Source organism: Coenobita brevimanus, chromosome 85 (assembly GCF_032717465.1).
Source record: "Coenobita brevimanus isolate Jiangsu-jjx chromosome 85, ASM3271746v2, whole genome shotgun sequence".
Classification (NCBI taxonomy): Eukaryota; Metazoa; Arthropoda; class Malacostraca; order Decapoda; family Coenobitidae; genus Coenobita; species Coenobita brevimanus.
Window position 1 is genome coordinate 12,658,243 of NC_137038.1, and position 26,401 is coordinate 12,684,643.

A 26,401-nucleotide genomic window follows, 5' to 3' on the forward strand; every position below is an offset into this window, starting at 1 on the left:
CTGAGTGGTTTCAGGAGAATCAGTTGGAGAAGATGATAGAGTATCTGGAGTTAATATATCTGGATTTAGGGTAGGAGTAGTAGAAACAGGTAGGGAACTTACGGTTGGTTTGCTGTAAGATCTGCCACTTTGAAGATTTACATTATCACGACATAAAACTTTATCTGTTTTACCGTCAGATTCAATGGGGGAGAGATCTACTTTTTTAAAAAGGGACATTAACAGAATAGGAAGTAAGCAAATGAAACTAAATGAGCAAATGGATGAATAAATGAGAGAATAAATAAATAAAAATATTGTAATCTGTGAAGAAATGATTTATATACAATGAATACGAGTGAAAATGAATGCGTTATTTACAGCTGAATATGAGTATAAGTGGGAGAAAATGGGATGAAGTAGGAGTGAGTGAACGAAAAATTCTGACTGAACGGAAAATGAGGGACCAGAATGCAATGAATGGATAAAAGTAAATGGTGAAAATATCACAATCTATAGAGACAGCTCGGCTTCTCTGTAGAAAGGAATTGACAAATGTGATGGAATGAGGAATTGCATGAAAATGCAGGTAGGAAATACTTGTAGTAAGATGCGATGCATGCCAAGGCTGGAGAAAAAGTGAGGCTCTCATCTCCTCGTGATTGGGTGTAAGTGTCCGTGACGTCACTGGGTGGCGGCTCACCACCGGGCGGAACGAGAAGCTGATAGGAGCAGGAGACTGTGACGTAGCTCGGTGTGAGTGGCCACGCTCCCTGGGTGACGTCGGTCTGTGTGGTGGATGGGGAAAACTGTAATGCTGTGTTTTTAAGGCGACTTCTCGTCGTAAAAACACGAGCACTGGGACGGGGTCCTTTGGCTAGACCGGATGTAATGCACTAACAAAGGAACAGGGCATAAAAAGAGACAGTACACCAAATCACATCTATTGCTTAAATTCTATTCCTTACAGTGCTACATACACAATATTTGATACACAATAACACAGAGATACAATAATACACTTATAATTGGATCCAATCTACTTTTGCACAGGGCACAGGGCAGTCAGGGATATGGGTGACTATTATTGAGGAGAGTTATCACTTCACTGCAATGGTCAATCGAGAACACTGGTCGTGTCACTGGTGGATAATAATAAATGGAGGAGCCTCACTTATATTCACTGTGATTGGGAGTCTGTGGGGGATATGATACTATAACAAAGGTAGGGTGCGTGTGGCGACATCCGACACCGTCACCTAGTCGCAGGGAAGCACTTCACTAGCCTTCCGGCTCGCTCACACACCTACCTTTGATTCCACAGAAAACTCCCCGCTTCCCCTCTGAGCGGAGGAACTGAACTGTTCAATGTTCAAGCACGACTTACCCTGATATCACTGTTTAACATAACTTTTATTTGTCACTGCCACTGTGCATTGGATCACTGTCACTGTATTAGGGGTCGCTGTCACTTTCACTGTTCTACCCGTATTTCTTTGGTAGTTGGGTCACTAGTACTTACTGTCAGGGAGGCTCTCTTGTTTAGGGCCTCGGCCTGAGGGGCGGCTCCTTCCTAGGGCCGCGTTGGTGGGGTGCAAGGAGACCTCGTAGTCCGGAAGGCTTGACCTGATCGGGGGGCCTCGGGACTAGGACCGAACAGGCGGAGGATTCGGGCCTGCTTCTTCTTCTGCCGGGGCGTGAGGGAGCCTAGGTCGTCGTCGTCGGGGACCGTGGTGGAAGGCCTGGGCGTCCGGGGTCTGCAGGTGCTCAGGGGGAGAGGCGCCGTCAGGGCTGGGCTGCGGCAGCGACTCCTGTAGGGCTCCAACAGTGCTAAGGAGCGTCCGGGTGTGGGCAGTAACTCCGCAATCGGGCCTTGCCACCACTCTAACGCCTCCGCTTGGCCAAGAAGCCTGGATGGCGACGAAGGGCTCCCCGGAGGGAAAGAGGCTTGAGGGAGACTCACGCTCTTCGTGGTTCCCTGAGTGTGTTCATTGGGCTGAGGTGGGGCTCCACTTCCCCTAGTATGGACTTTGGCTGGTGCCGTGAACTTGTCCGGCGTGCGAGGGACACCAGTAGGGTGATCGGGGTCGCCCTTTCGCCGAGGCAAGCGGCCGTCAGCGTGGTGTTCCTCCCGCAGTAGGGAACAAGCCGGAGTGAGGGGCGCGAGGACCGCACTCTCTCCAATACGGACAGATCCTACCGTCAGGGAATTCTCCACCCTGGTACGTGCCCCAGTCGTAACTGAGTGTCCGCCCGTACGGGAAGCGACTAGCGGAGAAATGGGATCACCCGTCTGCTCCGGCGAGAGGCCGGCCCCGAGTCGCCGCTTCCGTAATTGGGTGGCGCTACACGTACGGTAGCAGGGTCTATCTACCCTGGACCGTATTCTGGCCGTAGCCAAGGTACAACTGGAGAGGGATGCACACAGGCAACTCTCTCTCCTCAGCGTGTTAAGGCCGGAGCCTGGGGTCACCTTCCCCTTTACACACTTTGTCAGGCCATAGCCTGTGTCTATCTCTCTTTTAAGGCCGTAGCCTTGGGCCTCTTCCTGCCCTTGGGCCTCTTCCTGCCCTAGAGGGTGTAGCAAGACCGTCAAGACGGTGTTACTTGGGACTGACCTCTTTTCAGTCCCACCCCTGGTCTGACGGTCACTACCCCGCCCGCACAGTAGTTCAGGTTGTCTGAACGCCTGGGGTTGGGGTACTTGCGAGGAATAGGGGCTCAGGGTCGGGATGTCCCGATGACCCTCTTGCCCGAGGTCACTAACCTCACCTGTGTGTCCTCCTGGGGTGGTGGTGGGGTGGCGGCTCGGCAGTGGTGTGGGGGGTGGTGAGGTGGGAGGTCCTGTGGCGGTCTCGGCGGGCATTTTACCACCCTCCGCGTCTTTGAAGTCACGGCCCCGTGACTGGAGGTGGTAGGTAGTGGAGGTGGCTGTCTGGTAGGCCGGGGTCAGGTGTTGGGTGAAGTTGACCCAGTGTGTGGTGAATTGGTTGGGCTCCTGGTGGGGGCAGAGCGTGAAGTGGAGGGAGGACGGCTGGGTGGTCCGGCGTAGGAGGCATAGCAGGTGGTGGGTGCCTCTGATTCTGGTTGGCGGGTGGTTGTGAGGTTGCCATCGGACCCTGGTTATCTTCATCTCGGGGAATGGTGCCTGGTGGGGAGATGAGATTTGAATGCTGGAGAGTGATGGGAGGGTGGTGCTTTTATCTGGGCTAATGTGGTGGGAGGAGCGTTGTACTTTGGGGAATTGGGAGTTAGGAAAGTTCCAACGTGCTTGGTGGAGGGGTAGGGTTATGGGGGAGGTATTGGGGGAGGGTGGTGATGGTGGATTCTGGGATAAGTGGGTGTTGGGTGGGGGTGTCGGGGTGTATCTCGCGGGTGGGCGTGAGAGTCGTCCCGATCTGGTAGTGGTAGTGGTTATGGTGGGTGTGGGTGGTGAGGCTGGTTGATTGCGTGGAGGCGGTGAGGGTGTACGGTGGTGAGGTGGGTGGATGGGTGGTGGTGTGGTGTGACGTGTATAATGGGAGTGGTCCTGTGGGAGGTCGGTGGTGGGTGTGGGGTTGGGGTGAATCTTGGTGGGGGTGGGCAGCTGTGGTGGCGAGGGTGGCCTGGGTGGGGTGGATGGGGGGGTGGCGGGTGGATGGGTGTTTGGTGGGGAAGTGGCTGGTTGCGAAGTAGGGGTGGTGGGAGGCGGTTGGGGTGATGGTGTGCTTGGTGGAGAGCTGGTAGGTGGAGAGTGTGAGGAGGGGGGGGAGAAGGAGTAGTAGTAGGAGTTTGGGGGGTGAAGTTGAGGAAGGTCAGGGCGGCCAGGTGTGCGGGCCTGGGTGGAGGTAGGCTTAGTGCGGGGGTGGGCGGTGTCGGGTGGGTTGAAGGGACGCACGTGGCGGTTTCTGTATGTGCGGTGTTGCCCTTGTTGATCCACGATGACTTGATAAGCATTCGGCACCCGCACGATTTTGTATGGGCCATGGAATCGGGGGGCGGTCTTAGGTGGGGTAGGGAGATTTGCAACCATGACAGATTGGCCAGGTATGTATGGGTTGGAGTGGGTTGTGTCCGGTGTTAGGTCCTGCTTTGAGTGTAGGTGGTGGAGGCGGCGTTTGAGGTGGTGGAGAGGGTCGGTGCTGGAGGGTGGAGTGGGCGGTTGTAGGTGGTGGCGGAGGGGTAGGAGTAGGGGTGGTTCCCCGAACACTCTCTCGTGCGGGGTTATTCCATCTTCCCTTGGGCACGTGTTTAACCCCATTGCACGATCTTAACGTGTGCGGGCCAGTCTTCATTGCCTGTTTGCGTAATGCGCGTGCGGACTTGGTTCATGAGGGAGCGGTGGCTTCTCTCGCATACGCTGTTGCCTTGGGGCCAGTAGGGAGATGAGTGGGAGATGCTGTATCCAAAGATGTTGGCCAGTTCTTCCCATATTTTCCCGTAGAATTCAGGGGCATTGTCCGAATGGATGGCCTGGGGAATCCCGAAATAAGGGAAGACATGTCGGGTGAGGGCGTCGGCGATTGACGGTGCTGTGTGGTCCTTGGCTGGGCAGGCGATGATAAATTTAGAGTACACATCCACGAAGGTAATTATGTACTTATAGCCGGACTTTGGTGTGAGGGGGCCGACGACGTCTAGGGAGAGAAGTTGCCACGGTTTTTGTGCTGTGACTTTTCCTGTAGGGCCTGGTGTTCGGGTGATATCTTTGCCAAGTGCGCATGCTCGGCATGATTGTATGATTTTCTTTGCGATGGTAGATGGGTTGGGAGTCCAGTACATATCGTTGAATATTTGCAGTAACTTTTTAGTTCCTAGGTGGATGCCATTGTGGGCATGGAGGTGGAGCATGGTGTCGTGGGCCGTGGCTGGGCTGAGGACAATGTGTCCGTTTGTGTCAAAAAGATGTTCGCCATGCGGGTGTAGTTTGTTAAATGTGGTCTGTGGAATCCAAGAGGGGCGTTGTTTGTCAAACCACATTTTAACCAGGTCGAGTTCTTCTTTGATGGTGTTGATTGGGAGGCGGGATAGGGCATCAGCGTTGGTGTGCAGCTTGCCTGGTCGGTATGCAATTTCGAAGTCGTATTCTTCGAGGGTTTCCCGCCAGCGTATTAGTTGGGCGTTATTTGTGTTTGACTGTCGTAGCCATTGTAAGGATTGATGATCGGTGATGACTACTACGTGGGTGCCCGCGATGTAGGATTTGAAGTACTCGAGGGACCAGATGATCCCTAGGCACTCGCGTTTTGTGGCCGCATAGTTCCGCTCTGCCGTGTTAAGGGTGCGACTGGCACAGGCGATGATGTGTTCCTTGCCATTTTGTACCTGGGCAAGGACAGCTCCTATGGCGATGAGGGACACATCGGTATAGAGGCGGAAGGGAAGATTGTAGTCTGGGAATGCGACTACTGGCGAGGTGGTTAGTTTTGCTTTGAGGGTGGTGAAGGCTGTTTGTCTTGTCCCCGTCCATAGAAAGGGTTCGCCCTTTTTTGTTAGTTCGTGGAGGGGTTTTGCGATGTCCGCGAATCCTTTGACGAATCGCCTGTAATATGATGTCAACCCCAGAAATGCTCTGACTTCGTGCACGTCGCGGGGGAGTGGGATGTCTGCGATGGCTCGAAGTTTCTCTGGGTCTGGTGAGATGCCCTCTGCATTAATTAGATGTCCTAAGAAGGAAACTGATCTCTCTGCTAACACACATTTCGTAGGTTTCAATTTAAGTCCTGCTTGGCGTATGCGGTGGAACACTTGCTTGAGGCGGTAAAGGTGGTCGGCCCATGTACGACTGAAAACAATGACATCGTCGAGATATGCTAAGCAAGTCTCCCAGGTTAGACCGCTAAGGACTGACTCCATTAAACGGGAGAATGTGGCAGGAGCATTGCAGAGTCCGAAAGGGGGGACATTGAACTCGTAATGTTTGCCGTTGGATGTGGAGAAGGCGGTTTTGTGTTTGTCGTCGGGATGCACAGGGACCTGCCAGTACCCTGACTGTAGATCCAAGGTGGAAAACCATGTTGAGCCATGTAAGGAGTCTAGGGAGTCGTCGATACGTGGTAGGGGAGTGGCGTCTTTGACTGTGACATCATTTACTCGGCGGTAATCAATGCAAAAGCGCATTGTCCCGTCCTTTTTTCTAACAAGTACCACCGGAGAGGACCATGGGCTAGTAGAGTTGGAGATTACACCGGCATCTAGCATGTCCTGGACCTGCCGGTCTTCTTCTTCTCGTTGCTTAGGATTTTTCCGTCGTGATGGTTGGCGAATTGGAGGTCCTGTTGTATGTATCTCATGGCTGAGATAGGTGGTATGGCCAAGGTCGGTCGGGCCTGAGGAGAATAAATCTTGGAAATCCAGGAGGAGTTGTCGGAGGCTGTTGGTTTGGGCTGGGGATAGGTGTGATGGTAGGGTGGGTAGGGTGGGTGGGTCTGGGGCGGTGTTTGGCATGGTTCGGCTTCTTCAGTGTCGCCGATGATGAGTCCTCTTGGTAAGGTTAGTGGTGTGGTAGCGAGGTTGGCGACACGGATTTCTTGGGCATGTGGGGGAAGGAAGGTAGGGCTTACTAGACAGGAGGAAAGTGGTCCGGTGGGGATGGATGGTGAGAAGAGGACGGAGGTATGGGAAGGTTTGTTAAGTTTTACCCAAGCTTCATGATGTGGTGGAATTGTGATAGAGGAGGCGACAGTGGCCGGAAAAGATGGGGAGGGATGTAGATGATGAGTGGTTGGTGGTGGGGATGGGAGTCTAGTGGTGTGAGGGGCTGGGTAGGGTGTAGGTGTATTTGTGGTATGGGACAGGTGAGTGTCTGGTGGTAGTGTGTGGGGGTGTGAGTTTTTGGCGAGCCTTCGTTGTTGTTGTTTTTTTCTTCCTTAGTTCTCACTGCTGGTTGGTTGTGGTGGGCTGGATGGAAGTGGAGGCGGCGTTGGTGGCAGTCAATGGTGGCATGTAATTTCTGTAGGAGGTCCAGCCCTAAATATCCATCGTATTGACTGCATGTTGAGTCGAATATGATAAATGGGTGTCTAGTGGATATTTGCTGATGGGTGTGGGTTTGGAGGGCCCGAGTTTCCCCACGGATAGGCAGGGGGCCGTCCCCTGCGTCGACCAGGTTGGCTGAGGTGGGGAGGAGGGGGCCGAATGCACCCATGTGGCGGGTGTAGAAGTGGGAGTAGAGGCACGATCTGGCTGCTCCCGTATCCACTAGTAGACGTGCCTTGACCCCGTTTAGCCAGATTTTGTCGTAAACAGGGGGTTTGTAGTTGTGTGAGTTGGCCCCCGCCACCGTGGGGAGGTGCGGGGGCGGGCCTAAAAATCCATTTGCTGTGGAGTGGTGTCCTCTTGGTCGTCGTCGTCTGTTCCCGAGAGGGTGTGCGTTGGTGTGTCATCTTCCTGGGCATCGTCGTCTAAGGAGGATACTTTCTTGCGCCCTTGTGGAAAACCTCTGCGCCTGCTAGCTTTGAGCTGTTCCCTAATGTCGTGGAGAGGGCAGGTGCGGCTGCAAGCCGTGAATTCCCAGGGGTTAATGGTGATGAGGTTTCCTTGTTCCCTCGGGTTTGAGCGCTTCTTTTGGGGGTAAGCTCTAGGGACTGTGGGCGGCTCAGTAGCTGGCTGATGTGGCGGCAGTTTAGGTTTGGAAGGGGTTGTTGCCTTGTAGGAAAACGTGTCACCGCGTGGAGTGGCTGTGGTGTGGGGCGGGCGGCGAGCAGACGTCGGACGAGTTGTAGGTCATTTTCCATGTCCCCTGAGGGGTCGTAGATTGAGAAATGCTCCCTGACTACGCTGGGGAGGATTCTCAACAGTGCGTTGAATGTATGGATATCCCGGGCATTGGGTGGTGCCTCGGGATAGGCGGCGCTGACGAGGCGCCTAGCCTGGGTGAATGTGTCATCCAGGTTCCCGTCGTAGGTGAGGGCGTCGAGTTGAGAAAGAGCGACAACTCGGCCTATGGATGGCGTGAAAGCCTGTCTCACTATTTGTGAGAATTGGTCCCATGACAGTTCTGGGACGACTTTTGGTGCGACACTAGTGATTATTTTACCCAAGTTAGGTAGAGTGACAGCGATCTTTTCTCTGTCAGAGTCAAACCCTATGTCTAGGAGGGGTTTGACCATGTCCAAATATATGTTTATGTCACACTGATCCGGGTTGAACCTCGGCAATTGGATGTGCGGTTTAGCTGCCATTGTAAGTTCCCTTTCGCATTCCTCCGTGCGTTACTCGGATCTAGGACCACCGCTTGCCACCAGTGTAATGCTGTGTTTTTAAGGCGACTTCTCGTCGTAAAAAAACGAGCACTGGGACGGGGTCCTTTGGCTAGACCGGATGTAATGCACTAACAAAGGAACAGGGCATAAAAAGAGACAGTACACCAAATCACATCTATTGCTTAAATTCTATTCCTTACAGTGCTACATACACAATATTTGATACACAATAACACAGAGATACAATAATACACTTATAATTGGATCCAATCTACTTTTGCACAGGGCACAGGGCAGTCAGGGATATGGGTGACTATTATTGAGGAGAGTTATCACTTCACTGCAATGGTCAATCGAGAACACTGGTCGTGTCACTGGTGGATAATAATAAATGGAGGAGCCTCACTTATATTCACTGTGATTGGGAGTCTGTGGGGGATATGATACTATAACAAAGGTAGGGTGCGTGTGGCGACATCCGACACCGTCACCTAGTCGCAGGGAAGCACTTCACTAGCCTTCCGGCTCGCTCACACACCTACCTTTGATTCCACAGAAAACTCCCCGCTTCCCCTCTGAGCGGGGGAACTGAACTGTTCAATGTTCAAGCACGACTTACCCTGATATCACTGTTTAACATAACTTTTATTTGTCACTGCCACTGTGCATTGGATCACTGTCACTGTATTAGGGGTCGCTGTCACTTTCACTGTTCTACCCGTATTTCTTTGGTAGTTGGGTCACTAGTACTTACTGTCAGGGAGGCTCTCTTGTTTAGGGCCTCGGCCTGAGGGGCGGCTCCTTCCTAGGGCCGCGTTGGTGGGGTGCAAGGAGACCTCGTAGTCCGGAAGGCTTGACCTGATCGGGGGGCCTCGGGACTAGGACCGAACAGGCGGAGGATTCGGGCCTGCTTCTTCTTCTGCCGGGGCGTGAGGGAGCCTAGGTCGTCGTCGTCGGGGACCGTGGTGGAAGGCCTGGGCGTCCGGGGTCTGCAGGTGCTCAGGGGGAGAGGCGCCGTCAGGGCTGGGCTGCGGCAGCGACTCCTGTAGGGCTCCAACAGTGCTAAGGAGCGTCCGGGTGTGGGCGGTAACTCCGCAATCGGGCCTTGCCACCACTCTAACGCCTCCACTTGGCCAAGAAGCCTGGATGGCGACGAAGGGCTCCCCGGAGGGAAAGAGGCTTGAGGGAGACTCACGCTCTTCGTGGTTCCCTGAGTGTGTTCATTGGGCTGAGGTGGGGCTCCACTTCCCCTAGTATGGACTTTGGCTGGTGCCGTGAACTTGTCCGGCGTGCGAGGGACACCAGTAGGGTGATCGGGGTCGCCCTTTCACCGAGGCAAGCGGCCGTCAGCGTGGTGTTCCTCCCGCAGTAGGGAACAAGCCGGAGTGAGGGGCGCGAGGACCGCACTCTCTCCAATACGGACAGATCCTACCGTCAGGGAATTCTCCACCCTGGTACGTGCCCCAGTCGTAACTGAGTGTCCGCCCGTACGGGAAGCGACTAGCGGAGAAACGGGATCACCCGTCTGCTCCGGCGAGAGGCCGGCCCCGAGTCGCCGCTTCCGTAATTGGGTGGTGCTACACGTACGGTAGCAGGGTCTATCTACCCTGGACCGTATTCTGGCCGTAGCCAAGGTACAACTGGAGAGGGATGCACACAGGCAACTCTCTCTCCTCAGCGTGTTAAGGCCGGAGCCTGGGGTCACCTTCCCCTTTACACACTTTGTCAGGCCGTAGCCTGTGTCTATCTCTCTTTTAAGGCCGTAGCCTTGGGCCTCTTCCTGCCCTTGGGCCTCTTCCTGCCCTAGAGGGTGTAGCAAGACCGTCAAGACGGTGTTACTTGGGACTGACCTCTTTTCAGTCCCACCCCTGGTCTGACGGTCACTACCCCGCCCGCACAGTAGTTCAGGTTGTCTGAACGCCTGGGGTTGGGGCACTTGCGAGGAATAGGGGCTCAGGGTCGGGATGTCCCGATGACCCTCTTGCCCGAGGTCACTAACCTCACCTGTGTGTCCTCCTGGGGTGGTGGTGGGGTGGCGGCTCGGCGGTGGTGTGGGGGGTGGTGAGGTGGGAGGTCCTGTGGCGGTCTCGGCGGGCATTTTAAAAACGATAACGTAACGGCGTCAGGCGGTGGTTGGGGGCTGCTTCCTGGAGTGGGGTCTGGGTTGGAGTTTGTGGGGGCTGAAACTAACCCGTACAGCAAGCCGGACAGGAACACAGGACTGGCTGGCAAGGGCAGGTTGTAGGTTCATAGGAGCAGGAGGCTTACGTGGCTGTAGTGGCGTGGTGGTAGGTGGGGTGTTGATGTGGAGGAAAATCCCAAAATTACATCAAGCTGCTAGGACGATTCCACACCAAGACTGCAGGCTAGGGCGGAGATAGACTGTGCGTCGTCGTGGGAAGAACAGCAGTGACAGCAGCATGGGAAGACAGACACAGCTAAGCCGGCCCACAGAAGACGTAAAATCACTATAATCCCACTCGCTTTCCACCAAATGTTAATGCTGTCAACTAGGTCAAGAGAATTAATACCTTGACCTAGGCTGTCAACGCCCCTTGACGCCAGACGTAGGTGAAGAAGTGTAGGAGTTAGCTTTCTGACAATATATTAAACACTGTCTTGAAGCTTTGTACAGCAACACAGGACAGCATCCGTGTCCAACCCCAGACCCTTACAGACAGCTACTGCTCGCCGGCTCTATTCGGGGTAGGGGGGTGGTCCTGATCACAAAGGGATGAATCACTCAAGGTAGACACAATAATCCGCTCATCATAGACATAACACTGGGCGGAGACGCCCTACTTGAATTCTACTTCTAACTACTTACATACTATATTTACATACTGTATAGTATTTACAAAGGGTTACAAACAGGTCGCAGCCGAAGAAGACCCGGTGGATACTCTTTCAGGCAACCGCTCGTCCTGGGGACAACCGGAGGGGGAAGCCCATAGGGTCTCCTGGTGGGTGCTGCAAGTCCAGTGGACTCTGCCCTCCTGCTGTTGGGGGATGGTGCAGCTTGGGAACGACTGGTGGTCTGCCCACTAGTGGTAGATCCAGTGGATACTACTCCTTGGCCCGCTGCCCTCCTTGGGAGTTCCAGTGAAGGTTGTCTGGAGGACGTGCTGACATGCTGGCTCCCGGAGGTGGGTGGCAGAAGGAGGAGAACCAATGGTCACTCCTCTTACAGTAAATCTGGAGGACACTACTGTGCTGCTGCTCCCTTGGGGTATAGCAGGATGTTAGGCTCTGGTGGAGTCCTCTCCTCTTCTAGAGGTAGATCTGGTGGATGCTGTGTCTGAAGGCCTGCTTGGGACTTGGCTGTTGCAAGTCCCACCCCGATTCTGGCGAGTGCTCTGTCCATCAGAGTGTAGTGCATTCAAACTGAATACTGCCTGGTGGTCAAGCTGCGTGGAAGAGGGAAATTGGGTCACGGGGGATATGTGTCGTTTCAGCTCGGAGTGTGGAAATACCTCCCCATTGTCTGCTTGTGGGGGGGTGGTTACCTTTCTATGCCCTCCTCCTGGGGTGCTGGTGTCTGGCTCGCTCTGTCAAGTGGATATTTCACATCCCAAGGAGGGACCACAGACAGGGTGGCGAAATACCCAACCATAGGGGAGGCCACAGGAAGGTGCATGGAGTGCATAAGGGATTCGAGCCAGAGGGTCCTATGTCCTTCGCCACCATGCGCCCCTCTTCCTCTCAAGCAGACCCAACAAGAGGTATGCAGTGCTGGTAAACTACTCTCCAGCCAGACCAGCCCTCGCCAGGATTGGGGTAGGACTTGTATCTTTACAGTCCCAGGCAGCACCGCAATGACTGCCACCGTCTGCGTCGGGAAGGAAGAGATGGCCACTGTACGCTTTTCTGCTGATTTCCCCTGCAGGATTGCGGTGACAGCCACCATCAGCACTGGGAAGGAAGGGACTGCCAACATACACCCTTTGCCTGCAGCCACTCCTGGGAGCAGCACGACGGTGATGGCCACCGTCTGCACTGGGAAAGGAAGAACAGCCACCGTACGTCTCTCAGCTGTGGCCCCAGAGAAGGGCAGAACTGCAGTGATGACCACCATCCACACCGGGAAGGAAGGGATGGCCACCGTACACCCTTCTGCCACCTCCTCAGGGAGCAGGACCACGGTGATGGCCACTGTCCACACTAGGAGGGAAGGGACGGCCACCGGACACCCATCCCCTGCTGTCTCAGTGGCAAGTGGAACCGCGACAACGGCCACCGTCCGCATCAGGAAGGAGGGAACAGCCACCGTACGTCCCTCGTCCACTGCCTTTGTGACTACCCCTACAGAGGAATTCCCTTGCTCGTTTCACCACTCACCCAGAGGCCGAGTGGGACACCCTTCTTTCTCCACAGGTTCAGTTCCCCTGAGGAGTTGCAGCTGGAGGAGCTCTGGCAAGGTCCTGTCATGAGCTTGGGGGTCAGTGCCCTGCAGCCAGCACCCGGGCAATGCCCCCTGCTGTCGGACTCCATGGGGAAGGGACGCTGCAGGCAGCTCCTGATGGCGACTTGACCCAGGCGAGTCCGCAACCCCCAGACGCCCAGGGGCACCCCAGGACTCTGGAGCATGACCTCCCCAACCCCACCAGCAGGCAGTCCTCCTCCAGGAGTAGGGGGAGGCAAGCATGCCTGCTAACCATGTTCGGCCCTAGTCCAGAGGGCCGCCTTCCCCACTGAGGCCCCACTAGGAAAGGGCCTCCCTCCACACCGACCAGCAGCCCACTCTGGAAGACCCAGTCCTCGGCAATAGTCCCGTGCCTCCTGCGGGAGGGCACCTCTGACGAGCTCCCTCCCACACTCGGACGACACCTGTAAGCAGCCCAACACCACAGCTGCCTGGGCTACAGTTGACTAGTCTTACTGTGTCCCCTAACCTGACCAGTGTATAATATTAATATTGTAATCTGTTCACTGTGTAATTAAGGTAATATACATGTAAGGTTGGTTGATCCGAGTTTTTATGCCCTGTTCCTCTTGTTGTGTATTCTAGACCCGGTCTCGAAAGAGAACCCCAGCTCAGTAGTTAGTGTTCTAAGGACGAGAAGTCAACCCTAGAACACGTAGCATAACAAAAATGTTAAAGTGCCTACTGCCCCTGAATAGGTTAACTGCAGATTCTGCCCGCATCGGTGAATCTGCAAGATGTTTGGTTATGAAACTGCCCTTGAACACGTGTTGCTCTTTGTACATCATTCCCTTCGTTTTCCTTAAAACTTTAGTCTGTTACGTCCCTATCCCATACTGCCACAGGCTCCAACAGCAGTAGTTCAGTAGAGGAAGGACACTGCCCAGTGAGTTGTTCTTCCTGTGGTCATAGGGTTGCCATACGTCCGGATTTTCCCGGACATGTCCTGCATTTAGGCGTCAAAATCTTCGTCCAGGACGAATTTTAAAATTTTTCCCAAAGTCCGGAATTTCAGTTTCTATCACTTTTTCTCGAAAAATTTAATATACCATTACACTCTAATGACGAGAGAGAGGCCTTTGTTGTTTTCGTCAGCTGTTAAGTGTTGCTGATTTAATGCTAGCAGCTAGCTAAAACTTCCTGCCTTTTCCTGTTGTTCAGCCACGTGCTTTTTTTTAAATTCCGTCCATAGTGATGCTATAGCCATAAAATACTTGGTAATTGCACACAATTATTGGCTTAGTTTTCATTTTTACACTGTAGCATTTGTTATTCTTATGATTTTATCCTGCATATAAGGCACTTTAGCATTTTTCAGTCATAATCTAGCCAGTTCTGTACTTTGCCTGTTTTTCATTATTTTGTAAAAAAAAAAAAAAATCAAAGACTGATACAATACAGCAGTACTGGTGTGTGTGTGTGTGTGTGTATATATATATATATATATGTTGAAATACTACCCGCGACAAAACACCACAGGGACATCGCAACCCCCACCAAAGTAGATCACGGAGGGGCTTCAAGGGCGCATGCAATACCTAGGCAGTATGGGCCTATGTCCCCTATTATCTTGCGCCCTTATTCCCCACAATGGACCCAACCAGGAGCAGTCAGTGCGAGAACATTACCCTCCTACCGGACGAGCCCTCACCAGGTTAGGGGTAAGGCTGATAATTCAGTCCTAGACAGCGCCCGAGTGACGGCCATTAGCCACACAAGTGGAGAGACAGACACTAGCCGCTCACTAGCTGCATCCTATCCCCCCCTCTGTAGGGACAAGTGATGGCCACTAGCTGCACAAATGGAGAGATGGCCACTAGCCGCTCCCCTCCTGCAGCTGCCACAGGGAGCGAGACCTCACTGACAGCCATTAGTCGCACCAGCAGGCAGGTGATGGCCACTCACTGCACTGTGCCTACCGTCCCCTCTCCTCCCAGGACCTCGGTGATGGCCATTAGTTGCACCAGTGAACAGTTGACAGCCATTAACCGCACTCAGCTCACAGTTCGCCCAGAGAACAGGGCCCCGGCAATGGCCACTAGCTGCGTCTCCCCTGCAGGACCTTGATGGCCACTAGCCGCACCTGTGGACAGGTGATGGGCATTAGCTGCACCTTGCCGTCGGTCCTGCTAAGAAGTCGGCCCCAGTGATGGCTGTTAGCTGCACTGACAGGAGAGGGACAGCCACTAGCCACCCGACCCCTGTTGCCTTATGGACCTTGACAACAGCCACTAGCCGCATCAGGGAGGGACCGCCTACCACCTGCCTCTCTCCTTCTGTGACTTCCTCTTCGGAGGACATCCCTTGCTCAACTCGCCCTTCCTGTGGCCGAGTGGGATGCCCCCTCTGTTCTCCTCACAGAGGCAGCCCCCAGGAGGAACTGCCCTGTCTGGAGGAGGTCTGCCAAGGCCCCATTATGACCCTGGGAGTGAGAGCAGTCCAGCCGGTGCCCAGGCGAGACCACCCGCTGGCAGATTCCCAGAGGAAAGGACCCCGCAGCCCACACCTGACGGCGACCCGACCCAAGGGAGACTGCAGTCCTCGAATTCCTCATGGCATCTCTTGAGCCCTGGAGTGTAACCTCCCCAGCCTCAAAGGACGTTGACCCCCCCTCCAGGGCAGGTGCAGACAAGCACGCCTGCTCTCCCTATATGGTCCCACCCTTAGGGACCAAATGCCCCACCGAGCCCCACTAGAGAAGGGTCTCTCTCCACGCCGCCCGGCAGTCCACTGCAGACGATGCAGACCCTGAGGATGGTTCCATGCCCTCTGAGGGAAGGCACACTTGACAGGACCCCTCCCATACCTGGCCAACACCTGTAAGAGCCCAGGACTTCAGCAGCCCTGTATAAACCCTCATGTCCCGAGATTGACTTTGTACCCAGACAGTGTATTGTGTCTTTGTTATTGTATAAACCCTCCCGTCCCAAGATTGACTTTGTAACCAGACAGTGTATTGTGTCTTTGTCATATCTACATTGTATGTAGTGGTTTGTCAATTTAAGATAATACACGTGTAAGGTTGTTTGACCAGAGTTTTTATGCCCTATTCCTCTCGTTGTGTATTCTAGTTCAGGTCTTGAAACAGAACCATGGTTCAACAGCTAGTGTTCTTAGGGCGAGGAGTCGACCTAAAAACACCTAGCATAACATCTATATATATATATATATATATATATATATATATATATATATATATATACATATTTCAAGAATACTCCCTCAGTATTGGCGGAGGGTTAGTGCCCCTCCCCGGAAAACAACTAACTAAAAACACAAACAATAAGCCTCGGACAAGGACTGACCAAAAGATGATGACCAAGGACCAGACAAAGGACATGGTAATCGGAACGTGGAATGTAAGGGGAGCGAATGATGAGGTGAAAGAGAGAGAGATTGTCCAGGTGCTTGAGGGTGCGAAAGTTGATGTATGCGGAATAACTGAAACGAAATGGATAGGTGAGAGTGTGAGAGAATGGGAGTATGGATGGGGTATATGTGCAGGAGTAGGTGAGAATGAGAGGGCAAAAGAAGGAGTATGTATAGTTGTGAGTAAAAGATGGAAGAAGAGCATAAGAGAGTATGGATCACTTGGGTCAAGGATTGTGTGGGTAAGATTGAAAGTTGTAATACAAATGTGGGCGATTGTGTGTGTGTATCCGCCAACGCAAGAACGTGGAAGCAGAGTGTGAGAAGAGTTCTGGACAAATATGGAAGTGTGCATGGAAAAGTTTGGATGGAATGAGAGAGTGTTTTTGATCGGTGATATGAATGGTAAAGTAGGGAATGTGAAGGTGGATGGAATAGTTGGTGAGCGGGGTGTGCCTGCTGAGATAGATGAGAATGGGAGTGCGTTAGTGGACATTTGTGCTGGGAGGGGGTTGGTGATAGCCAATACCCTCTTCAGGCACAAAATGATCCACAGGCAGGGCCGGTCCTTCCTATACGCTCACTACGCTCAGTGCGTAGGGCCTCCGATCACTGGTGGGGCCTCCCGTCCCCAGGAAGTGTATTTTAAAAAAAATTCGGACAAAAAATTAAAAAATAAAAGTACGTCGAGAATGCTGCTTATATCGACTAATTGATTCCACGTGCATGGACATTGTATAAACAATAATAACTGAATAATTGCAGGCAAAAACTGGGCTACATTAGTTTTTTAGAGTAACAAAAAACAGTGATAACTACAAATTTGTTTAGTGGGATTTAACATTAAATTCTGATGGCAATACCTAGTGCTGCACTGCAGGAAATCAGCTGAGTCGCTGTTGCCGACTGTTGCCCTCAGTCAGCAACATGACGTCCAAACGTAAACATCTCTCAGGTTCACAAAAACGAACAAAGAAAAGACTACAAGAGGAAGCTCATGCTAACAGTAAAGGTCAGTAATTTATGTTACGTTGCCACTCATCATGCGATTGTAGGCTACTGTTTTTAGAATATCGTAAGTGACGAAACTGGCTAAACTTTATTGTTAATGTTCCTGACAGGTCACAGATGGGCCATAATATAAAAACCCAGAGTTCAGGTGGTCCAACGTTCAGTTGTCAGACGTTCCTGAGCATCAGTCATACTTACTATAAAAAATCTGGACCGTCAGTCTTGGCAAAACCCAGTTCTGGTGTTTGAATGCCACGACAGATGCTAGATTAGGAGGGAGTGTGCTGCATGAGCACTAAAAGAACACAATTTTTTAATGTTTCTTCTGTTTAATAAACGAAACACTTCCCTAACCCATTCTAAACTGTTATTTTTATGTAGGAAATAAGTATATTTGCGCTAGAATTGATAACAAATGATGGCAGAATGCATAAAGACCATGCATTTACAAGCAAAATACAATGTACTGTATAGATCAGGCAGGAATGAATTATGATTTATCCTCCTTTTGCAGTTATCTGCATGAAATAATTACTGAGATTATCCAGGTGTGAATTCATATGAGCAAAGGGTAAATTTTTACTTTAGTCCCACCCTGCCATATTTTCTCAAGAGTTTCAGAATGCAATGTTTTATAGTGTTTCTCATGTGAATCTGATAGTCATTTCTGTCGCAAATCACTCGTTTTGCGTACTCCCCCCCCCCCACTGTACCAAGGTTATTGGGGGAATACGACGAAAACGAGTAATTTTCACTGAAAATGACCACCAGAATCACATAACACTAAAACATTGCATTCTGAAACTCCTGAGAAGGAATAATGGGGGACCTGTGGGAAAGCGTGGTTTTGGGTGGGGGAAACACGGAAAATTGTGTGATTTCCGACTGGAACTGGTATCCAAATCAAACGAAAAACACTAAAATCCTTCGGAAAAATATAATTTTCAGCTTCTTGAGTCCGTGTTTCCTAACTGGAGGGCTTTGCCCCCCAGACCCCCCAGCCCTGGCCGTGTTTCCTAACTGGGGGGCTTCGCCCCCCAGACCCCCCATTACATTAACCTAACCTAACCTAACCTATCCTAGGGGAATGCTTACCTAGAGATCAGAAACGGTGAATTTGCACTGCACCTTCCCCTTATTCTTCCTACTTTTTTTTTTTTTTCCCACCGGCCACAGTACCACTGATGTCTGTCTTCCCGATATTTGCAGGGCAAATCACACTCTTTACATTGCACTGCACTTGGCAAAACTCCGTGTTTTCTTAGTAGTTCAATAGATGTTTCGTTATTACTGTGATACTCCTTGATAATCTGCCAGTAGTCCGTCTTACACCCGATACAAGCTTTGAAATCGACAACAATTCTTCAGCACCGGAGGCCGTGACTGTGACTGACTTTCAAATCTCGGGCATACTTGCGTCACCCACAAATACTTCAAGCTGATTGGCTGGTTTTACTTACGACTGTTGTGATTGGCTGGTTTCAAAAGTCCCTCTTCCTTTGCGATGCCTGATTGGCTGTTTTTAAAGCTCACATATACGAAATTACCAGCCGAGTACACTCGAGTCCAGCCGACTTAGACCGAGTGAACACCATGTTGGCTCCTGGATCCTTCAAATAATTAAGAAAAATAACATATATCTCGGAAAGTATTTATTTGCGACGGATGTTTACTGAGAAGAAAATGATGTACTCAATACACCCGACATATAGAGATAAGTCACATTTTCCAGCGACAGGGTGGGATTAAAGTAAAATAATACCGAGCAAAGAGAATGTATTATTGCATACCTCGTATACTTGCATATTGTTTCCGGCCAGCTCACCAGTCATGAATTATACAGCAGTTTATCCAGGCTATGTGCACCTCTACTCATGCAGCAGTAGACTAGATCATGTGTTCCTAAATTTATATTGCAAGATGTAAATACAGTTATTGGAGACTTTATATTTAGCATGGACACTAATTTACTTTTTACAAAGCTGGTTGAATGGTCACAGTCATTGCAGCACCTGCACAAGAGGGATGCAGTAACACCTCCTCCTCCATTTTTTTCAGCAGTTTCTTTCCACACCTGTCATCCAGCCATGACCAACAGACCATATTGGAAAACATAGGTTATCAGATGTGTGTACTAGAACAGTTGTTCATTCAGTGTCTATATATCTAGCTATATTCTTTTCTCCCCTAGGCTATATTATTGTCACCTTCCCTGTTTCAGCAATTGCCATAAAATATCCTGTTTAGCTCAGTAATTAGACTAGCTACTCTGATATTCACATTCATTATTACCTTTCCCTTCAAGCAGTATGCAATGATTTCCTAAGTTATATGGTACAGCATTTCTTTTTCTGTCCCAGTCTTGTAGATAAGCTTTCCTCTTTTCCCATAAATCATTCCACCTCTATAGTAATTTCTTCCAGTTCTGTTTTATACATTTTCAGAATGTTTACTGTTCTGTTTTCTTAGGTTTCTCCTAAACTGGTCATATGCTTGATGTTTGTCTCCTCACTAAATATTTATCTCATTGCTTCCTGTTTCAGTCATTGCTTAACTGCACCTTTCATGCTTTTGTATAACCGTTCCACCCTAACCAGTATTCTGTGTCTTTCCTACACCCATCTACTTCTCCATTACAGTAACTGCCATTTCTATCTAATTAAGTACCTTTTATATTATATATTCATGGTACAGGCCATTTCCTTAGGCCTGTAGTTATCTACAAGAAAAGCTCTTGGGATGGAAAGATGCCTAAGGATGTTTTTTTTTTTTTTTCTCATGAAATAATCTGCATTTACCAGCAAATTTTGCTTTAAGGCCAACACACCTGTGCTCAAATCCGAGTGCTTGACTGAAACAGGTAAATATCTCAGCCAGCATCCTAATCAACCAATTCACTCATTTCTGGTAACCTTATTTTAGGCTAACAACATCAGCTTATCAATTTATTTTGGTGCAAAAACGAAGCACATTTTTCAATAAAGAACTTCAGTGACTGCACATACTTGTTGGCACTGACGAAAAAATTTTCTGTTTTATCACCAGTTTCTGTAACAATTGTAAAAGCAAACACTAAAGCTAGTGAAAAATACAAACCTAACCATTTACCAACAGTGACGCAACTCTGATGTGTTATATCTGCCTTGTAATATAATATTATATATAAACTTCATACACGTCATTTATTTCATGATTTTTCATAGGCAAGAATTGTAACAAGGATGTTGTTGGGTTAGAGGGAGAAGCTTACTGGCTTGCCCTCAAATGTGCTAACAACAGCACTGAGCTGGCTAACACACAAACTTTCAAACAGTTGCCGTTTCAAAAATCTACTAAGAAGGTACACAGGTAGTCTGAAATAAACTAGGAAGCATAATTTAATGTCTTAACTCCAATTTTACTCGCCACGATGCCACCTTGGAAGTTCTTGTTTACTCGTATTCGTTAACGGAAACGTTTAGTCTTGTAAAATTTTATGAACAGCCTTGTATTTCTAATATATTTTAGCCTGCTAAAGAAAATTTTCTTCTGGAATTATTCACTGTTTTTAAATGGAAAAACCGTTATCGTAGTTATGAATATTTAAATTTGTTACACGAAAGGGAGGGGGAGGTCTCCGGTTGTGTTTATCCTACTGTCACATTCCAGTACTATACTATTTTACACCATAAACAGGTGACGATCGCCTGGCGTGAACAGCAGATTTATTATGGTACGAAAACGGGAACGTCAGATGCTCACTTTCGTCCATTATGGCGTTAAGTTTTTTTTTTCATAGGCCTTAGTGGCACCGCATAGGGATCGGCAATTGGGTAAATCACTCTGTCGGGGGTAATTTAAAGTTTTCGGTGGGTAACGATACTCATCCATTTACAATAGTAAGAACGCAGCGTTACAAATTATATGTGTAAGAAATTACTGCTATATCCAAGTCACTAATGGGGTGCTTCTGAAAAGCCTAGTATTCCGTCAGATGGCTCCACTGTAGCAGTAAGCACATTCCCACGCTATTTAAAAAGCATGATTTTATTTCTTAAATATTTACACTTGTGTGAAATTGTGAATCATGGTAATGTCATATGCCGTAATATAAATAATACAAATAGAACACGTATATATAACATATCATGAATTGTTTATATTTATCATAAACTGAAATTATCACTGATGGCATGTGATGGCAATTCGCCATTTCAGTGGTCCTATATTATTTAATTTCTGCTACATTTAGTGCAAGTTAGATTCTTAATACATAGTTTGTTCAGAGTGTAAAGTACGCCTAGTGGGTATCTTGACTCATCCAGTCTCTATGTGGGCAGAAATTTAATATTGAGTAAATACTGGCATTCACCATCATAAATCATCCGGTCTGAGGAACCGTCCGAAAACCAAGATCGTTTACGCGTCATTTTTTGCCCGGTCCCACCGAGGACAGACGACTGGGGAAGGTAAACAAGCTAAGACGTCGCCTCCAAGTGATCCACTAGATTCACACGGAGTCAAGTTCAGTATTCACAATTTTATATATATATATATATATATATATATATATATATATATATATATATATATATATATATATATATATATATATGCAAACGTGAGAACACATGACGAGTAAATACTACTGCATCCTCTTAAATGTCTACTCCCAGTGAGATTGCATCCAGGTCAAGAGGACTGGTATGTGCACAAGCTACTGACTCAGTCATTGGAAGATCTTACGAACATATGTGTGTGGACAGGTGGCCTGGAGACAGTTCTCACATGACCATACCATTAGGGACTTGCCAAGAGGGGGCAATGTGTGTGAGATATTGATGATAAGATGACCTTAAGGTATTTATTTGATAGGCACTTGGTGAAATGTAAAAATTAAAATAACCAATAGTTCTCAACAGAAAAAGACAAAACTTCACTGTAACACTTTATTTACAAAAAGCTACAATGATACATATGAATATGACTCACTCATGGTGCAGGAACTCACATTACTGAACTATGTGTGTTTGTGGGTGTGTCCATTTACGACAGTAATGTAACCAACATCGGGTACAGGGACATGAGAAATGGGCGTAGCTTAGTTAACAGCTAGAGAGGCAAGATGTGGGAATGACAATGACACAAAGATATCGCTCAGTGAAACACACTGCCTGTACATAGTCACTTATGAACCAATGACGAATGTTATGAATATAGCTCGTTTCTACTCTGAGTGAATCCGTGACATTACACGCCATCAAAATAAAATTTTTCGTGGAAACTTGAAATCCCTCGTGAAAAAACTTAAACACGGGACTGTCTTGTGGTGCGCATGCGTGAAGGAAGCGAGCAAAATGTTGAATGCCAGTATTTACTCAACATTAAATTTCTGCCCACATAGAAACTGGATGAGTCTAGATACCCACTAGGCGTACTTTAGAGTCTGAACAGACAATGTATTAAGAACCAAATTTGCACTAAATGTAGCAGAAATTAAATAATATAGGGTCACTGGAAGGACGGGTTGCCATCACATGCCATCAGTGATATTTTAATTTCCGTTAATGATAAATATAAACACTTCACGATACGTTATATATATAGGTGTTCTATTTGTATTATTTATATTTTGGCATATGACATTACCATGATTCACATTTTCACACAACAGTAGATATTTAACAAAGAAAAATATGCTTTTTAAACAGCCCGGGGAAGGTGTTTACTGCAACAGTGGAGCCATCTAGCGGAATACTAGCTTTGAAAGCACCTCATTGCATCACATGTAGCCTAGTCACCCCTTTGGCCTCCCCCATCCCTCGCCTCCTCTCTTCCAGACAAAGCGATGCCATTCAACGCTCCCGTGGCTGTCCCTATTCTCTCTCCTCTTCATGCGAAACTATATATTACTTAAAAATTCGTTAATTCACTTATACATGTGTTTATGGTGTGGCAAGTGTATTGACCTCAGTATTTCACAACAAAAAGTATTTTTGTATACAGTAGTTTGAAGCATTAGGTGAAAACTAATATTCTATTATGAGGATATTACTCAAGTGAAAATAAATCCATTATTTTAATAAAGTGTATTAATTATCAAAATTAGTGTAAACGAAAACTTCAAAATGTGTTGTGCACTATACTTCCCATACTTTGATAGTACATTGAGAAATGTGGTATTATGCATATAAATTTAAAACTGGCTTACTTTTAGGCTTATATATCCAATTTATATTCTGCACTGCTTCAAAAATAAAATCGTGTACTGAACTTCTGAAGAGCCACGCCAGGGGTTATCAGTGTTTCATTTCGCCCAGGGTCATTACTGAAATTTCTTCGTACCAACCAGACGGAAGCAGCTACTCCCGAAACAGACTTTTTGACCCCAGGCAGCCCTACTGCAGCCCCTTCGACCCCAACCAGCACTTTTGCAGCTCCCTCGACCCCAGCTAGCACTACTGCAACACCCTCGACCCCAGCCAGCACTACTGCAACACCCTCGACCCCAGTTAGCACTACTGCAACACCCTCGACCCCAGCCAACACTACTGCAACACCCTCGACCCCAGTCAACGCTACTGCAACACCCTCGACCCCAGCCAACGCTACTGCAACACCCTCGACCCTAGCCAACACTACTGCAACACCCTCGACCCCAGCCAACACTACTGCAACACCCTCGACCCCAGCCAACACTACTGCAACACCCTCGACCCCAGCCAACACTACTGCAACACCCTCGACCCCAGCCAACACTACTGCAACACCCTCGACCCTAGCCAACACTACTGCAACACCCTCGACCCTAGCCAACACTACTGCAACACCCTCGACCCCAGCCAACACTACTGCAACACCCTCGACCCTAGCCAACACTACTGCAACACCCTCGACCCCAGCCAACACTACTGCAACACCCTCGACCCCAGCCAACACTACTGCAACACCCTCGACCCCAGCCAGCACTTCTGCAGTTCCCTTGACCCCGCCACCACCTGTGCAGCCCCCTCGACCCCAACCAGCACTATTGCAGCTTCCTCGACCCCAGCCAGTACTACTGCAGTTCCCTTGACCCCATCCAGCACTACTGCAGTTCCCTTGACCCCAGCCAGCACTTCTACAGCCCCCTCGACCCCAGCCAGCACTACTGCAGTTCACTCGACCACAGCCACCATTTCTACAGCACCCTCAGTTTCAACAATTTGCATTGCCTCTCCGGCAGTATCAGCAGAGAAGACAGCACCACCAACTGATCCAGCATTTTGGCTATCTCCCATTACAGACAGCTTCAGGACTGAGATGGTACGCAGAGGACCATTTATTGCTAAGAGAAAATTACAAATATCCAAAAAATAAAGGTGGAAGAGCATTTCACGATGGTCTGTTATTAAGAAAAATGCCTAATGGTGAGAAAATTCCAAGAAGCTGGCTCATGAATTCAGAATATACAAATTCCGTATTTTGTTTTTGCTGCAAGTTGTTTCAGACTAAAAATATGAAATTCATAGAAGGAGGTGTAAATGACTGGTCAAACATTAATGCACTGATTCTCAGTCATGAGTGCAGTCCAGACCACTTAAAATCCATGGTGATCTGGAAAGAGCTGCAACTGAGGTTGAAATTGGGCAAGCAAGAGATGTCAATGATGGAGGTAGAAAGAAAGAGGTGGCGGAATGAGCTCACACGCTTAGTGTGCATCATTCAGTCACTTGCAGAGAAAAATCTAGGTTTTAGAGGATCCTCTGACAAGCTGTATGAGCCAAATAACGGGAATTTCCTCAAAGAAGTGGAACTGTTAGCCAAATTTGACCCAGTCATGGATCAACATCTAGCAAGAATTACAAATAACAGCACACACATTATCTAGGCAAGCATATCCAGAACGAGCTGATCCAGATAAGCAACAAATTGATGGAGGACATTGTTATAAAAATCCGCCAGTCAAAATATTTCACCCTCATACTCGATTGCAACCCAGATATTAGCCACCAGGAGCAAATGTCCATCATTGTTAGGACTTTGAATCTGGAGAACACGCCAGAAATCCAGGAGCATTTCCTTGGGTTTGTGGTAGTGGAGGAGACAACCGGATTAAACTTGTCTACTGTGATACTGGAAAAACTGAAGGAGCTTGATATACCCTTTCAAGATTGCAGGGGTCAAGCTTACGATAATGGAGCAAATATGAAGGGGAAAAGACAAGGTGTTCAAGCTCGACTTCTTCAGAAAAACCCCAGGGCAGTGTATGTTCCATGTGGGGCACATACACTGAACTTGGTAATTGCAGATGCAGCAAAAGTATCAAGGGATGCTATTGGATTTTTTGGGCATCTCCAGAAATTGTTTACTTTCTTTTCAGCTGCCACACAAAGATGGACTGTTCTCAGAAAACATGTACATCTCATAGTAAAGTCTCGGAGTGACACCAGATGGGAGAGTAGATTGCAAAGCATCCATGCAGTCAGACACCAGGCAACTCGGATCAGAGATGCCCTTGTAGAGGCTCGAGAGAATGTGTCTGATCCTGTTGCCAAAGTGGAAGCCCAGGCTTTAGCAGAGGAGGTTGGATCCTACCGCTTCTTGATTTGTTCTGTTGTCTGGTGTGATATTTTAACTATTGTCAACCAGGTCAACAAACTGCTTCAGTCAGCTTCCATGCAATTAGATGTTGCAATTGATCTGATAAATAAAGCCAAGACCTCCCTTGCACTCTACAGAGAATCTGGTTTTGCTGGAGCACAAACCACTGCCAAAGAGTTGTGTGAAGATATGAATGTTGAGCCACAACTGAAACAAAAACTGATCAGGAGCACAAAAAGGAATTTTGCTTATGAAGGTGCAGATGAGCCAGTTGGCGATGCTCTCAAGAATCTTGAGATTTCATTTTTTAATGTGGTAGTGGACTCGGCTTTAGGTTCATTAGAAGTGAGATTCCATTCCCTCAATGAGGTGCAGGAGAAATTTGGAATGCTGCTGAAGTTCAATAATATAGAGAAAATTTCTCATGAATCACTGAAAAGTCAGTGTGCAAAAGTAGAGACGACTTTGAGCTGCAATGGTGAATCAGATATAAATGGACTTGAACTGGCACAAGAAATTCAGAACCTTCTTTCAGTACCACTCCAGACAACAGCACTGGAGATGCTGTCTTTAATCCACGAAAAACAACTGGAAGAATGTACCCCAACCTGTGGATAGCACTTAGGGTAGCTGTGACACTTCCAGTTACTGTAGCCTCCGCGGAAAGAGGTTTCTCCAAATTGAAGCTAATCAAGACCTACTTGCGTTCAACGATGAGTCAAGAACGCCTGAGTGGACTTGCTGTCATTAGCATCAACAGAGAGCTTGGGAAGCATCTCAGCTATGATGATGTAATAGACGACTTCGCCTCAAGAAAGTGCAGGAGGGTGAAAGTGTAAATTAATTGCTAATATTCATTCATTCATTCATTCAT

At 48.8% G+C, this 26,401-nt stretch overlaps 2 protein-coding genes across 2 annotated transcripts; both read left to right on the plus strand.

The window, feature by feature from the left end:
• Window positions 1-24,442: 24,442 nt before the first annotated feature.
• LOC145410430 (uncharacterized) lies at window positions 24,443-24,814 on the plus strand. Its single transcript, XM_080280582.1, has one exon. The coding sequence runs from the start codon at window positions 24,443-24,445 to the stop codon at window positions 24,812-24,814; it is 372 nt and encodes a 123-aa protein (XP_080136708.1).
• A 44-nt stretch (window positions 24,815-24,858) lies between these two features.
• On the plus strand, window positions 24,859-26,145 carry LOC145410431 (zinc finger MYM-type protein 1-like). The gene has a single exon (XM_080280583.1). It carries the CDS (start codon window positions 24,859-24,861, stop codon window positions 26,143-26,145), a length of 1,287 nt encoding a protein of 428 aa, XP_080136709.1.
• Window positions 26,146-26,401: the final 256 nt, after the last annotated feature.